Source organism: Haliotis cracherodii, unplaced genomic scaffold (genome assembly GCF_022045235.1).
Source record: "Haliotis cracherodii isolate W230 unplaced genomic scaffold, xgHalCrac1.p SCAF_13, whole genome shotgun sequence".
Classification (NCBI taxonomy): Eukaryota; Metazoa; Mollusca; class Gastropoda; order Lepetellida; family Haliotidae; genus Haliotis; species Haliotis cracherodii.
The window spans coordinates 38,100,239-38,114,565 of NW_027266268.1; the positions used below are offsets into that span (position 1 = coordinate 38,100,239).

Below are 14,327 nucleotides of genomic sequence, written 5' to 3' on the forward strand. Positions count from 1 at the left end.
CGTAGTGTTTAAGTTACGTTTGTTCTTCTCACCGAGTGTCCGGGTTCAATCCTCAACATGGGTACAATAAGTATCTATGACTTCAAGGAAAAGGGCCGGTTAGCCGCTGTGCCTTATGGAGAAGGATAAAGTCAGTTCTGATAAAATTGTACTCATAAACAGTGTCTGGTAGGCACATCAACGAAATGACTGGACTTATTTATGGCATAGGCAGAAAAACATCTCCAGTCTTTGATTACTGATTGATTTGGAAAGCATTTGACACTGTTGACTGGATATTTAATTTCAAATTAGTGTTCCTATACGAAGATACTTTAAAAAATTCCACCGGGGAATTCAATCTAATTTGTGTGTAAATGGCCAAGGTTATGCCATGTTTGATATGTCTAGAGGGTGTCGCCAAGGTGACCCCCTTTCGCCGTATATATTTATCTTATCTGCTGAAAAACTCGCAACCCTGACAAGAAATAATATAAACATAACAGGCATAAATATAGAATAGTTGCTTGCCTATGATCTGGCATTATTGACCTCCGGGTTCTATTTGTCTTCAGAAAATTGCCATGGGCGGAACCAGCCTGACTTTATTTCTGTTTGACTCTCTTAGCTACCCGTGTCTGTATTGCTCGAGTACATCATGATCGGTGTTTGTAGTCGGCTCCCACTGTAGGGTGGGTGGGGAGCAGGGGTGTCGAATATCCTTTTTTCATTATTGCTTCCCCACAGATCACTGGTTCTCGACAAAAAAATAAAAGAAGGCATATTGATACAGATCCTGCAATATCTTCTGATGAGGAATCTGTACAAAATATTGACTCTTGGCCTCGATTTCTGGTAGTTGAAGGGATTGATGGTGAACCTCTCAAACTCAATCCCTTTGTAGTTTCAAAATCAATTGAAGGTATTTGTGGTACTGTGAAGAATGTTACTCGTCTCCGGTCCGGTTCACTACTTGTGGAATGTGCAAGGAGACAGCAATCTCTGAATCTACTCAAAGCTGATCATTTCGCACATACAGAGATTCATGTAGAAGCATTGTACGTGGCTGTGCAAAGTGCCTCCCAGACATGTCTGTAGAAGAGTTGAAGTCTCCAGGTGTATCTTCGATGAAACGGTTTACAAGGAAAGATGGTGACACCATCATAAAAACAACTACATACCTTTTCACTTTTAATCTCAGAATTTCACAGCTTCCTTCCTCCATTAAAGCCGGTTATTTCAAAATCGTGGTAGATATATATATTGCAAATCGACTCCGTTTTAAATGATAACAATTTGGACATGGAGCAATATCCTGTCGCCATACTCAAGTTTGCTCCCGCTGCAGTAAGACCAATGATAGCACTGACTGCACAGATACCATAAAATGTGCAAACTGCAGAGGTGATTCTAATTCATGTCCCTCTTTTGTGACACAAACTATAATTCTAAAACTGAAATACACAAATGATATCTCATTTACAGACGCGAAGAAGCTGGTTACAAGTTCTCCTATCAAGGCTGATAATAGCTGTCAAACAGCTCTTAGCTGGGTGGGGGCACGGGTGGCCAAGTCGTCTAAGGCGCCGTGATTCGCTGTGCAGAGTTGCGTCACTTGCGAACCTATGATTGTGGATTCGAATCCTGGTTCGCCCCGATTATGTTTCTAGGTTTGTCAGCACCATACCCGTGCTCACGGGTTTCACCAAAGTGGTAAACGTCTGAGACCTGCATCACTTCGGGCTTTCCTCCCACATTAAGCTGACACGCTGTGATATGACTGGAAAACTGTTAAAAGCGGCGTTAAACCCAACTCACTCACTCACTCTTGGCTTAGGATTTACCGTAATTCCTGACGATATTAACATTAAGAAAACGTGAAACATAAATGTTTTTATCGGTTATAATTCCAAAACTACTGGTTTTACTGGCAGAGGATGGTCATTGGTTGTTTCGGTGTTGTTGAGGCGGTTAATGGTTGCCCTGCACTAACAGAAGCACCCGCTTATAGTTTACCTGAAGCCCTTTCACATTGATTTTGTGATGGTCATGGCATCTACTGTGTTAAAGCGTTCGCTCGTCACGCCGAACACCCAGGTCCGAGTCCCCACGTGGGTACACAGTGGGAAGCCAATTTCTGGTGTAACCCGCGGTGATATTGTTGGAATATTGCTAAAGGCGGCATAAAACCATACTCACTCACTCACTCTTGGAGAAGATGTCAATTTAGATTGATGTCCCGTGGATATCATTTCCGAAATGTTACCGGAGGTACTAGTTGTAAAACCGTTCGGGAATGCACGTGTATGTATGTGTGTATGTGTGTATGTGTGTGTGCGTGCGTGAGTGCGTGCGTCCGTGCTTGTGCTAGTCCGGTTTTATAGTGCTAGCCAAATTATAAAAGGTCGCAGTTTAACATGCATTTAAGAAATATAGTTTGCTCTTCCCCCGTGTGTTTTCCCCTGAACTACAGTTAAGTCTTTGAAAGGCATTTAGAAGTGATACACATAAGGAAGAGAATTTATGGATGTCAACTTCTTTATAATAAGGAAACCAACGTTTCGGAGTTTACGCTTACTCCTTCATCAGGTGAATGAATGCTATGAGGCAGAGAGGATATATATGTACATGTAAGAACAGCAAAAGTAATAAGACAACAAAAGGTGGAAACTAAACAAGGGAAGCCAACAGATAATTGGCCCTGAAAGGTCATTAGCAATAGACAATGGAAGCCAACACTTTGCAGTAATTAGCGCTGAGAGTCAGGACAACTAGAAGCCAGGTCTAAATTATCACTGATAGGTAATTGGCAATGGACAATGGGCAAACGTGGGGCCGGGGGTAATTAGCACTGACAGGTAAAAGTGAGTGAGTATGGTTTTACGCCGCTTTTAGGAATATTCCAGCAATACCACGGCGGGGGACACCAGAAATGGGCTTCACACATTGTACCCATGTCGGGAATCGAACCCGAGTCTTCGGTGTGACGAGCGAACGCTTTAACCACTAGGCTACCTGACCGCCCCGAAAGGTAAAAGAAAGAAATAGCAATGGGCAAATAGAAGCCAACTAGACAATGGAGACCGACAAAGATCAATGTAAGAAAGAAAACTACAAGAAGCCAATGACTTCAGGAGACACCAGCCAGCCATGAACCGTGACCAGGGAACCTATCTGCCTAGTGGTTAGTTGAAGCGTTCGCTCGTCACACCGAAGACCCGGGTTCGATTCCCGACATGGGTACAATGTGTGAAGCCCATTTCTGGTGTCCCCCTCCGTGATATTGCTGGAATATTGCTAAAAGCGGAATAGAACCATGTTCACTCACTCACTCACTTACTACCCACGGGGTGACGACACACGTGGTGAGATATTAACCCATCAGTACTTTACAAGTGTGTCGTACTCGTTTCGTCCAAAGGGTATATGACGAGAATGAGTGTAGTATTCTCTATGTATCAAATGAGTACTTTTTTCCTGCACATCAGTTGCAAAAACAAACTGACCAAACATGCATTATAGATTAATGACAGAGACACAAAGATACATTGCTTACTGTAACACTTTTTGAATAAAATTTGTACTCTCTATCAGAAAAAGTATCAGGTTCGAACCTTGTTATAAAATATTCAATATGTTTTATCTAATTCATTTCCTAAGGTAATACGGTATTTTAACCTTATTTTCTATACGTTCTTACATAAAAAATGATAAACGATATCTGATATAGCCTTAAAATATCAAAATATGGCAGGACAGGGCTGTAGAACAATGTACTCTGAACATTCATTTTACTCCTAAATAAACCAGTAGGGACCAAAAGTATTTGATAGCAAATGATAGTGGTTAATACGGGTAGATTAATGATGGTACTTAAAAACAAGATACTTCAAAATAGAGATGGTAGTAATTTTCTTGGAATTTTAAAATTCTAAGAGGAATAATGATATTAATAATGTAATGTAATAATTCCTCATTGATGTGTATGTGCGAAAATTGGGGATTAGACATTTAGGACACACGTAGCCATCGCCATGGGTACCAATCGTACCCCCCTTCTTGCTGATCTGTCTCTTTATGCATATGAATCGGACAAAAACTGTACCTTTTGGTGTCTACATTTACAATTGTCAAGGTCCAGTCGAGCATGCTCTTTCTACGAAAATTTCGAAGAGCGTCACGCGACTCTTGGTAAAAAGGTAGGTTGGGTTACTATGGATCACTGTGGATCACTGTGGATCACTGTGAACGGATCAGCTTTACCAAGCATACCAATGTAACACCTCAAGCACAGAGCGACTTATATAGACCACAACGACTATACCCTTGTATTCCAGCGTGTCTCATTTCCGTTTTGTCAAAGTCACTTCGTCTTTGGCATCAAGGAAAACCACAAACCGATGACGACCTCCACCCGACTGTATGACGTATTCATGACCCTGGAGGCCATAGAACGACACCCTCGCATCCTTCCACAAGGCAGGCTTGTGATGCTCCAGGTTAGAGATGCAGGCTTGGATCTGTCGCCGTAGATACGTCCCCTCCTCGTCTGTCTCTGTACCTTCGTGGCCGTCAGTCTTGATGATCAGCTTCCCCAGCGTCCTCTTGTTCACGTCCTCAACTTCCAGCTGAAACAGACGCGTGAAGATCCGGGGTAGAATAGGTCTTAAGCAACCCATGCTTGCCGTGAAAGGCTACTATGTTTGTCCTCTACTTCCAGCTGAAGAGTGGTAACATGAAGGAGAGGCTGTGCCTGACATTCCGGGCATAACCTTCCCACCAAGCAGTCACACACAGATGCAGAGGAGGCCTCACTTTAAGATCGGAAAAACACTTTGGATTCTTTGCGGTATATTATACGTTATTCTTTAAAACGAAAATGTCTATTTTTGAACGTACCAAATACTTTCTTCTTGAGACAATAGAACGATACCCTTTGAACAATACCAAAACCCTATTTTGTAAAATAATATTCGGAATAGAACGTATACACGATCAAACTGTACAACCTACCAAAACCGAGGGTTCGTGAGCGGACAGCTTTTCACCATGTCCTGTCTGAAAGGGAAATAGTTCTAGGATATGGAAGACAGCAATGTTCAACGTAACTTATGTACTACGTGGCCATTCTGGCAATTTCCAATAACAAGCCTTACCTCAATTGCAGCAATGTACTGTCGCCTGTCGTCAGAGAATGGAGTTACAGTAAACTACGATTATAACGAACTGAAAGGGACCACTAATTTGAATTCGTAATAAACGTAGTTCGTTATATCCATATGTACGACATATGTTTAGGAAATGGACAGGACCAAGAAATAGTTCGTTATATCCGTCAGTTCGTTTTAAGCGTGTTCGTTACAAACGTAGTTTACTGTAACCTATTTTCATTAACAAATAATCAAACTGGAAATTTAACAGCAGTTAATTCCATACTTTCTTCTCTATCTTAAACCCGTCAGGCCGAAGATCCGGGTTCGGTTCCCGACATGGGTACAATGTGTGAAGCCCATTTCTGGTGTCCCTCGCCGTGATATTGCTGGAATATTGCTAAAGGCGGCGTAAAACTATACTCTCTCACTCACTATTTAAAACATAAAATTGATTTAATTATTACCAGACCACTTTGACCAAAATTTCCCTTTCAAAATTTAGGCGTAACACAAACATACCCTACTCACAGAAGTGGTATTCTCAAATCACATACATGTTATACTCAATACACAGAGGCGTTATACCATAACGTATTTGCTCCATGATTAACGTCGCTTTTGTTTGGTGTTTGATAATAGTATTAGCCTCCAGTTATGATCTTATGAGGGGTATTCTTTACCTGTTTAGATCATATTCAATCTTACGCCAGTGTCAAGGACAGACGGTCCAATGGCTGCAGTCCAGGGGATACTTCTGTGGTAAAGGTCAACAAAGACTCTAAACCTAATCGGGGCGGTCGGGTAGCCTAGTGGTTGAAGCGTTCGCTCGTCACGCTGAAGACCCGGGTTCGATTCCCGACATGGGTACAATATGTGAAGCCCATTTCTGGTGTCCCCCGCCGTGATATTGCTGGAATATTGCTAAAAGCGGCTTAAAACCATACTCACTCACTCACTCACTCTGACATAACTGATCTGTTGAGAATATGATGTTTTCTACATGCGTATAGCATCACGTGACCACTCAGGATCAGTGAATACTCAGGAAACTTACACAGAAGCACGCAGTTAAAGGTTTATATCAGATAAGAAATATTATTCATACCCAGGTCTCTCAGCTGTGAACACTAGCTCTAGCATTACTGTCCAACAGCCCTAGCTTTATATCACGCAACTTAATCACCACTGGTATCTGATCCCGTTCTCAGTGTTCTGATACATATCGTATGTATGTGTGTATGTATGTGTGTGTGCGTGCGTGCGTGCGTTTATGTATATGTATGTATGTATGTATGTATGTATGTATGTATGTATGTGTGCGTGCGTGCGTGCGTGCGTGCGTGCGTGCGTGCGTGCGTGCATGTATGTGTGTGTGTGTGTGTGTGTGTGTGTGTGTGTGTGTGTGTGTGTGTGTGCCTTATCTACTTACTGCGGATTTGAATAGTAGTAAACACATTCCAAGAGCCCAGTTCTTTTCCTTGCAGGAGGATGACGACGATATGGTGTCTGGGGTAGGTACAAGTTCATTTTATAATTGATAAATCTCATTACAAACATACCAGCATGCGCCCATTGTTAACATAAAACAAAGGAGTGGCTATATGTATGTAAAAACAATAGGACACCTGTTACACTGAATGGCAATGTGTAAACGCCTGGCGTCATGGCCAAACTGGTTATTAATATTTAATTACTTTCAAATTGCATTCAACGCATGTGGAGAAAGAACTGCTGATTCATTCTTATTTAACCTTTCCTAAAGTGACATCCAGTATCTGTGTATTGCAGATCGTGAACTGTGGCCCGTACATTGACCTTTCCGACATCTCCGATTTCATCCAAGAGAAGCAGCACCGTCTGCTGGGCTTGGACCGGAAGGTACTCCAGTGCTGCTACTCTGTGATAGGGGGAGAGCCTGACTGGGTTTCGAGGAAGCCATCATAGAGGTGTACGGGTGATTCCTCATTGTCAAGTTCTACGCCGGAAGTCAGTGCAACAAATATGTTGTGTCCATCAACAACGAAAAAACGAACACGCAGTGTGTCAACAGAGGGCTGCGTCTCAAGAGATGGCTTCCGGTCGGTGTTCAGCTGGATTGCGGGCACGGCTAAAACTGTTCTGGGAGCAGTGGCTGGAGGTGGCATGGGGATGCTGACCTTTCATTAATCGTAATTACATCTTTGTACTGAGAGTGATATGCAGTTACTTTCGCCTTTGGACGTACTGGGGTATATCTTCATGTCTGGAGCCAGACCTTTTGATGTAACCCTCTGACACTCACCACAGTGATCGCGCATCAATACAATTGATTGTAATTACATCATGTCGACTACCTGCATGACAGTGTGTACCAGCTTCATGTATTCACGTTTGCTTTACTCACTAAACTTGAACATATGAAAAGAACACATTAATTTATGTAAATAAAGCTTGTTGACCTCCAATTGTTACATGAGAAACGCTAGTAACGATGGTGATCATCATCATCATCATCATCATCATCATCATCATCATCATCTCAATGTCGGTGTTGATTTAGGTGATGGTTCTGTACTGCTGGACGGTACAGAAATGAGTGTCAACCACGCGAAGTGCCATATCATATCGGCCCAGTTGTTCAAGGAGAGGTTTTCTGAACGACTACTGCATCGAGTTTATGTGCAGTGTGTTGAAAACATCAGCAATCCTGTAGAGTGCTTCACTTGGGTGAAGTCGTCTTGCCTGAAAAGTGAAACAGAAGGCTTTCTGTTTGCTGCTCAGGACCAGTCACTTCCAACTCGAAACCGTCAATGTGTGATTTTGTATAAAAATGTGAATATGAAATGTCCAACACATTGTGAGTGGATGCCCAGCTTTGGCACAGACACAGTATCTGAAGCGACATCATGGAGTGGGTCGATCATTTTATTACTGTCTTCGCCATGCTTGTGGTTTTGACACAGAGGTCCATCCATGGTACGACCCGGAATATGTAGAGGGCTTCATGGAAAATGATGAATACAAAATCCTTTGGAATAGGCCCGTATACAGCCTCAGGCATATCCAGGCCAACAAACCTGATCGGTGCCTTAGGTTTGGTACCTCCCAATCTGTTGTCTGACATTGGGAGAGTACCCGGGTTTGCTACCAGGAATACAGCCTTTCTGACAATCTGGTTAATGCAGAAGGCTGCAGTGTTGGGGAGTCTTCACATTCTCCGAAGAGTTCTGGATGGGTTTGACTAGGCAGCGTTTCCTGGGAGAAGTCCCATTCGCTGTCTGGGCTGCGTGGAGAGGGGGCAAGGGCCCTGAGCTGATGATGAGCCTAACCAGCCCGACTGTGCCAGGATCACCCAAACCCTCTTTGCTGCATTTTATTTTAATAAAAATAATAATAATAATAATGATACTACTACTACTACTACTACTACTACTACTACTACTACTACTACTACTACTAATAATAAACGGCATCCTCTCGTCCCTGCCAGATAACAACGTAAAGCTGGTGGTGGATGTGTACCTTGTGTTTCCCTTGTCTTCACCTTATATGACATGACATGAGACATGAGATATGAGACATGACATGATACATGAAACATGATCAGACTTTATTTTGGTACTTGGAGGCCAGTGGCCCATGGTACAAAATTTATAACAATTCCTCTTGCCACGGTGAGAGGTTACACGAAATAGACACCAAGTGTCTAAAGTCACAGATATACATTAGCTAGAGAAATAATCACATAATGAATGGTATTCTGGTGTGGGTTGAGACGACATAAATGTACCTTAAACAGGTGTAGTAATAGATATGTAGCAGTTCTTTGAACATGGTAAATATTGTCATTATTCAATATCAGATTTAGTTTCCACATGTTCAAAATTTAATATTCCCCTTCCTTACTTTAATATAAGGTTAATATACAATGGACAGACTGCAACTCGATTGTTCTGAAAAGAAAAACACACGGGAACGTCTCAAGTTCATTGTTATCCACATGTCCACAAGGACACTTTTTTAAAGTTTTACTGAGGCCTTTGATTGTTTGCACGGTGTACCTCTACCAATTTATTACAATTGAAACTCCCGACAAAAACTTACCTCTCCAAAACAAGGGCGGATCCAACGTTTCTAAATGGGAGAGGTCAAAAATATCAAAATCCTCTCTCAGATAATTTTACTGTCACATTTGGACCTTCTTGTGCACACATGACCACGTCTTGACCTACCGGACAACCAGTGTCCATTTTGACCAAGGAAAAATAACCAGACAGTGTCAGATACGCTCTATTACAGTGCTCACTTCTCTGCACCGTCCAGATGAATATACACATGTCCTTGTGTACAGTAAGAAAAGAAGTCGTTCACTTTGAGTCAGTTTCGTTTTTTAATTTGCTAACACAAGTGATAACAAGTGCTAGCCTCATTACCGTACATCCATGGCACATAGCCACTTGTCAGATAAGATATTCATTTCAGTGTATATCGTGTGTGTTTATAGCTAATACAGACATGATGCGAATCAACACTTACATTCAAACAGAAACGTCTTGACAGAATACCGCATATGCATATTCAGTTAAAATGTTTTTGTGTGTTCTTGTATGGACCCTATTTCCGTTTCGTCAAAGTAACTTCGTCTTTGGCATCAAGGAAAACCACAAACCGATGACGACCTCCACCCGACTGTATGACGTATTCATGACCCTGGAGGCCATAGAACGACACCCTCGCATCCTTCCACAAGGCAGGCTTGTGATGCTCCAGGTTAGAGATGCAGGCTTGGATCTGTCGCCGTAGATACGTCCCCTCCTCGTCTGTGTCTGTACCTTCGTGGCCGACAGTCTTGATGATCAGCTTCCCCAGCGTCCTCTTGTTGACGTCTTCTACTTCCAGCTGAAACAGACGCGTGAAGATCCGGGTTAGAATACGTCTTAAGCAACCCATGTTGCCGTAAAAGGCGACTATGTTTGTCGTAAGAGGTGATTAACGGGATCGTGCGGTCAGACTCGCTGACTTGGTTGATACATGTCATCGTATTCCATTTGCGTGGATCGATGCTCATGATCTCAGTCACTGGATTTATGTACTCAACCTTTTAGATCTTAAACAATCTCCAGAATTGGAATAAGTTTAGGGTGTGAAACGTACCAAAACCGAGGGTTCATGAGCCGACTTCATGTCGCCGTGTCCTGTCTGAAAATAGAGAGAGGACATTGAGGAGACCTAGTAAACAGTTATGTAGTAATATCCCGGCGTGCCATCTTGATGTTGGAGAAAGTGATTCAGATTTTGGACATTTACAACTTTGGTGAAACCCACGAGCACGGGTATGGTGCTGACAAACCTAGACACATAATCAGGGCCAACTGGGATTCGAACCCCTACGACCATAGGTTTCTGGCACACTTAAGGGGCGCAACTCTGCGAATTGCTCAAAGGCCTAGGCACGTTGGCCATGCGTACCCCTAATTATACATCTGACAAAAAGGCGCCACTCATATTTTCACATGCTATGAACTTCCGTGTCACATTGGGAAGCGTTTACAGTTGACATTTATCTCAGTTTAATATATGTCTACGATAATACGTTTAATGAAAACTTGGTACAGGGTCACTGTGTTTTCTAGATGGACACAAATACTACTTCACATCACATGATATAAAACATCAGTGGACTCATCTTAAAGAGTGGGGGCACGGGACGCCCAGTCGTCTAAGGCGCCGCGATTCGCTGTGCAGAGTTGCGTCCCTTGGGCGCGCCAGAAAACTATGATTATGGGTTCGAATCTCGGTTCGCCCCAATTATGTTTCTAGGTTTGTCAGCACCAAACCCGTGCTCGTGGGTTTCATCGAAGTGGTAAACGTCTGAGACCTGCATCACTTGACACGCCTTGATATAACACGAATAATGTTAAAAGCGGCGTGGAACTCAACTCACCCACTCACTCTGAAAGGGTATCCAAATAAGTATTGACACGAAACATAAGATCCCGAATAATACGATTCTAAAATAACATAATTTATATAGAAATATGTGGTTTGCGGTGCTTATTTCAGAGAAAGATATCTACTTTTACCTCACGTGTTCCTCATATACATCTCATGTAGATTTTTAGACGAGTCCTTCGGAAGTATGCCAAAGAGAATACTTTTGACCTATATTCAAACGTTGTGATTTCAACTCACTGTCAGCCAGATGATACCTGGTTGTAATTTAAAATAATGTCCCTGGCTCCTTTTCATTGATATTGTTAACATCCGGTTCATTTCTGAATACCCAGGATTGTTTTCTGAATCATATTGCGTAGGGGCATTGCCGCACAAGTTAAATTGTCCTGTTTTATTTTCTGCATGTTAAATGTTATGATGTAACGCAGCTATACAACGCTACACAAAGTTCCACCTAAACCTCAACATGGTGTAACTCAGATAACGCTAACTTCAGTATTTGCTCAATATTTCGAATATTTCATTTTACTTTTCGTATGATGCGAACAATGAATACGAATTAATCGTGTGTATACAATTAATCAAATTCATGGGTGTCAGGAAATAGTAAATAAACTTCATTCCATAAGCGTTCTGAAATAACAACAGGGCCAAACACGAGAAAATGAGTGACAAAGGAGAACACTAGAGGTGGACATTCAAAATTTCACGTTCTACCCCCCCCCACCCCCCAAAAAAAACACAACAAAACACAAAAAAACCAAAAAAAAACCAAAACCCAAAACAACAAAAACCAACAAAAACCAAAAATAACAAAAAAACAACCCCAAAACAACAACAAAACAAAACAAAAAACAACCTCGATTCTGAAACTGTCAGGATTAATTTATCCGGCATTGAACTATTTTCACACAAATAGTTATCCGACTTTCATGAACCTCGCGATTAACCTCGCCCTTACATACGTGTTTCGTGTTTGAGGTCCATTGGAAACTTCCCCGTTGTCAAAATGATGGGGGGCTGTTCGTCTGCTTAGTAAATAGACAAACCATACTCCATGGTCCAGGACAGAGAGTCATATGTCAAATAAACAGTTCAAGTGACTGCAAATTCATATTTATTGAATGGAGACACCAAAGCCTTCAAAGACTCCAATAACGTCCCACATGATGTTTGCGACATTCCAACGAGGCAATGAAGAACAAACAAACAAACAAACAAACAAATGGACGTATACTAGTATATTGATTGCAACACAATCTGTAACAAGAGCGTTGCGCGTTGAGGCGTGAACTGTTTTTGTTGTGGTTAGCTTAGCCTCCCCAGGCCTTGAAACGTAATACCCTACTGTCACAGAATACCTTGTTTGTGAACAAATATCAAGTAAGACCGGGAATTCCTGGCATGCTTCGTCGGTTTATAACCTGCGTGTGCTGCTGTGAAAATACGCTACTCTGAAAACGTAGATGGTACCATCTTGAAATCATGAAGTCATATGTATTCGTTTGTTGTTTAACTATAGGAGATCATATTAGTTCAAACAGTTGTGGACACATGTGTTTGTGAATAGTTGATAAGGTGATATAAACGCTTACGTACCGTGTTGCCCATGTTGACGCTGCCAGAACAGAATGACGGCTGTTTTCCTTGCACTGCTTCAGTAGTGGAAAGACGGGTGGGTTTTACCATGACATAAGTCCAGTCACGTGATTCCCCCATACAGAGATACTGTGCAGTTCCACAGACTGGACTCTGAAGAGCGTCCTGGGCATTTTGTTTTATTTCTCAGTTCATTAACGAAGTTTTACCGACACAAGCCAACGTATCAAAATGTTCAGAGTAAGTGGCCTTTTAGTTATTATCTGTTTCAGTTTCTGTGGATTGATCTGTCGTTTCAGTGTGTACAAGCGAGTCATGTTCTGCTCTCTTTCAGTATATGCTCTGAATACTTGATACAAAAGTATTACTGGTATATTTCACAGTTTACTTCTAAGAACCAGTGTATACAACAGTCATGTCACCATGTACCTCTCAGTGTTCGGAGCAGGAATCTCTTTTGCCCAACATGTTGCCTTTATTTCAATACTACCTAGATAAGTGAGTGAGTGAGTTGGTTTAACGCCACTTGTAACAGTATTCCAGTTATATCACGGCATGTTGTGGGAGGGAAGGCGGACGCGATGCAGGCCTCAGACTTTTACCACGGGGGGGGGGGGGGGGGGGGGGGGGGTAAAAGTTTTTGGATGCACTAATGTACTGAAAATAACGACCCTCCCCTAATACATGTTGGAAAAGACTCCCTTGCCCCTTGTGCACATTTTTTATGACCTTCTCTGAAAAGACATTGCAAATTAAAACACTTAATATTTCATTATGAAATGCCATGTTTTTCATGACCCTCCACAATATGAGTATTATTTTTATCCCCCCCCCCCCCCCTCCCCGAACAGACGACACAAATGAGTGAGTGAGTGTGTGGGTATAGTTTTACGCCGCTTTTTAGCATTATTCCAGCAATATCACGGCGGTGGACACCAGAAATGGTATTCACATATTGTACCCATGTCGGGAATCGAACCCGGGTCTTCGGCGTGACGTGCGAACGCTTTAGCCACTGGGCTACCCGACCGCCCCTACAAATAAGTATATCAAGTGGCAGTTCGAAGCAGAAGGGGCGGTAGGGTAGTGGTTCAAGCGTTCGCTCCTCTCGCATTTCTGGTGTCCCCCGTCGTGATCTTGCTGGAATGTTGCTAATAGCAGCGTAAAACCATCCTCACTCACGTCAAAGAAGCAGAAATGTGGCTGAAGACAGGGCTGACATATTTATTTCAACAATCCTCATTAACAAAAAATACCAAGAAGTTCTTGATAAAGGTCCCAGCAACTGTATTCATATTACCATATCAGGACGGCAGATACGAACAATGGGTTTATACATTGTGAAGGGGGGAGAACCGAATCTGGGCCTTCCGCGACGAGCGAACATACCAACCGCTCTGCTACACAACTACCCGTATGTTATGTGTTCCGCGCAGCTTAACTGCCATTTACATGATCCTCACTGCGTGTCTTTCGGGGTAACTGTATACATTGGATACACTGAGCCCATGGTGATGCAGGGGAAGATTAGAGTGTGACTTGAGCTCAGTTGTCTCCTCAACGTCCAAATCCTATCCGGCTATGCGGAAGGTTACCTTCAAGAAGGAATTGGTATCAACCGAGACGAAGTCACTGTCAGCCAGTATATCGATTATCGAATTA

General features: G+C 42.4%; 1 protein-coding gene across 1 annotated transcript; it reads right to left on the reverse strand.

Annotated features, from left to right (window-relative positions):
* Nucleotides 1–9,725: 9,725 nt before the first annotated feature.
* LOC139459311 (uncharacterized) lies at nt 9,726–12,677 on the reverse strand. Its single transcript, XM_071240767.1, has 3 exons — nt 12,666–12,677; nt 10,266–10,310; nt 9,726–10,010 (listed from the first exon to the last, which is right to left on the reverse strand). Exons 1-3 carry the CDS (start codon nt 12,675–12,677, stop codon nt 9,726–9,728), a joined length of 342 nt encoding a protein of 113 aa, XP_071096868.1.
* Nucleotides 12,678–14,327: the final 1,650 nt, after the last annotated feature.

What these genes read in the sequence shown, in the direction of transcription:
- LOC139459311 (XM_071240767.1), bottom strand. An exon ending in CTCATGAACCCTCGGTTTTG is followed by an intron (nt 10,011 to 10,265) that starts GTACGTTTCACA and finishes CGTCTGTTTCAG; the next exon opens with CTGGAAGTAGAAGACGTCAA.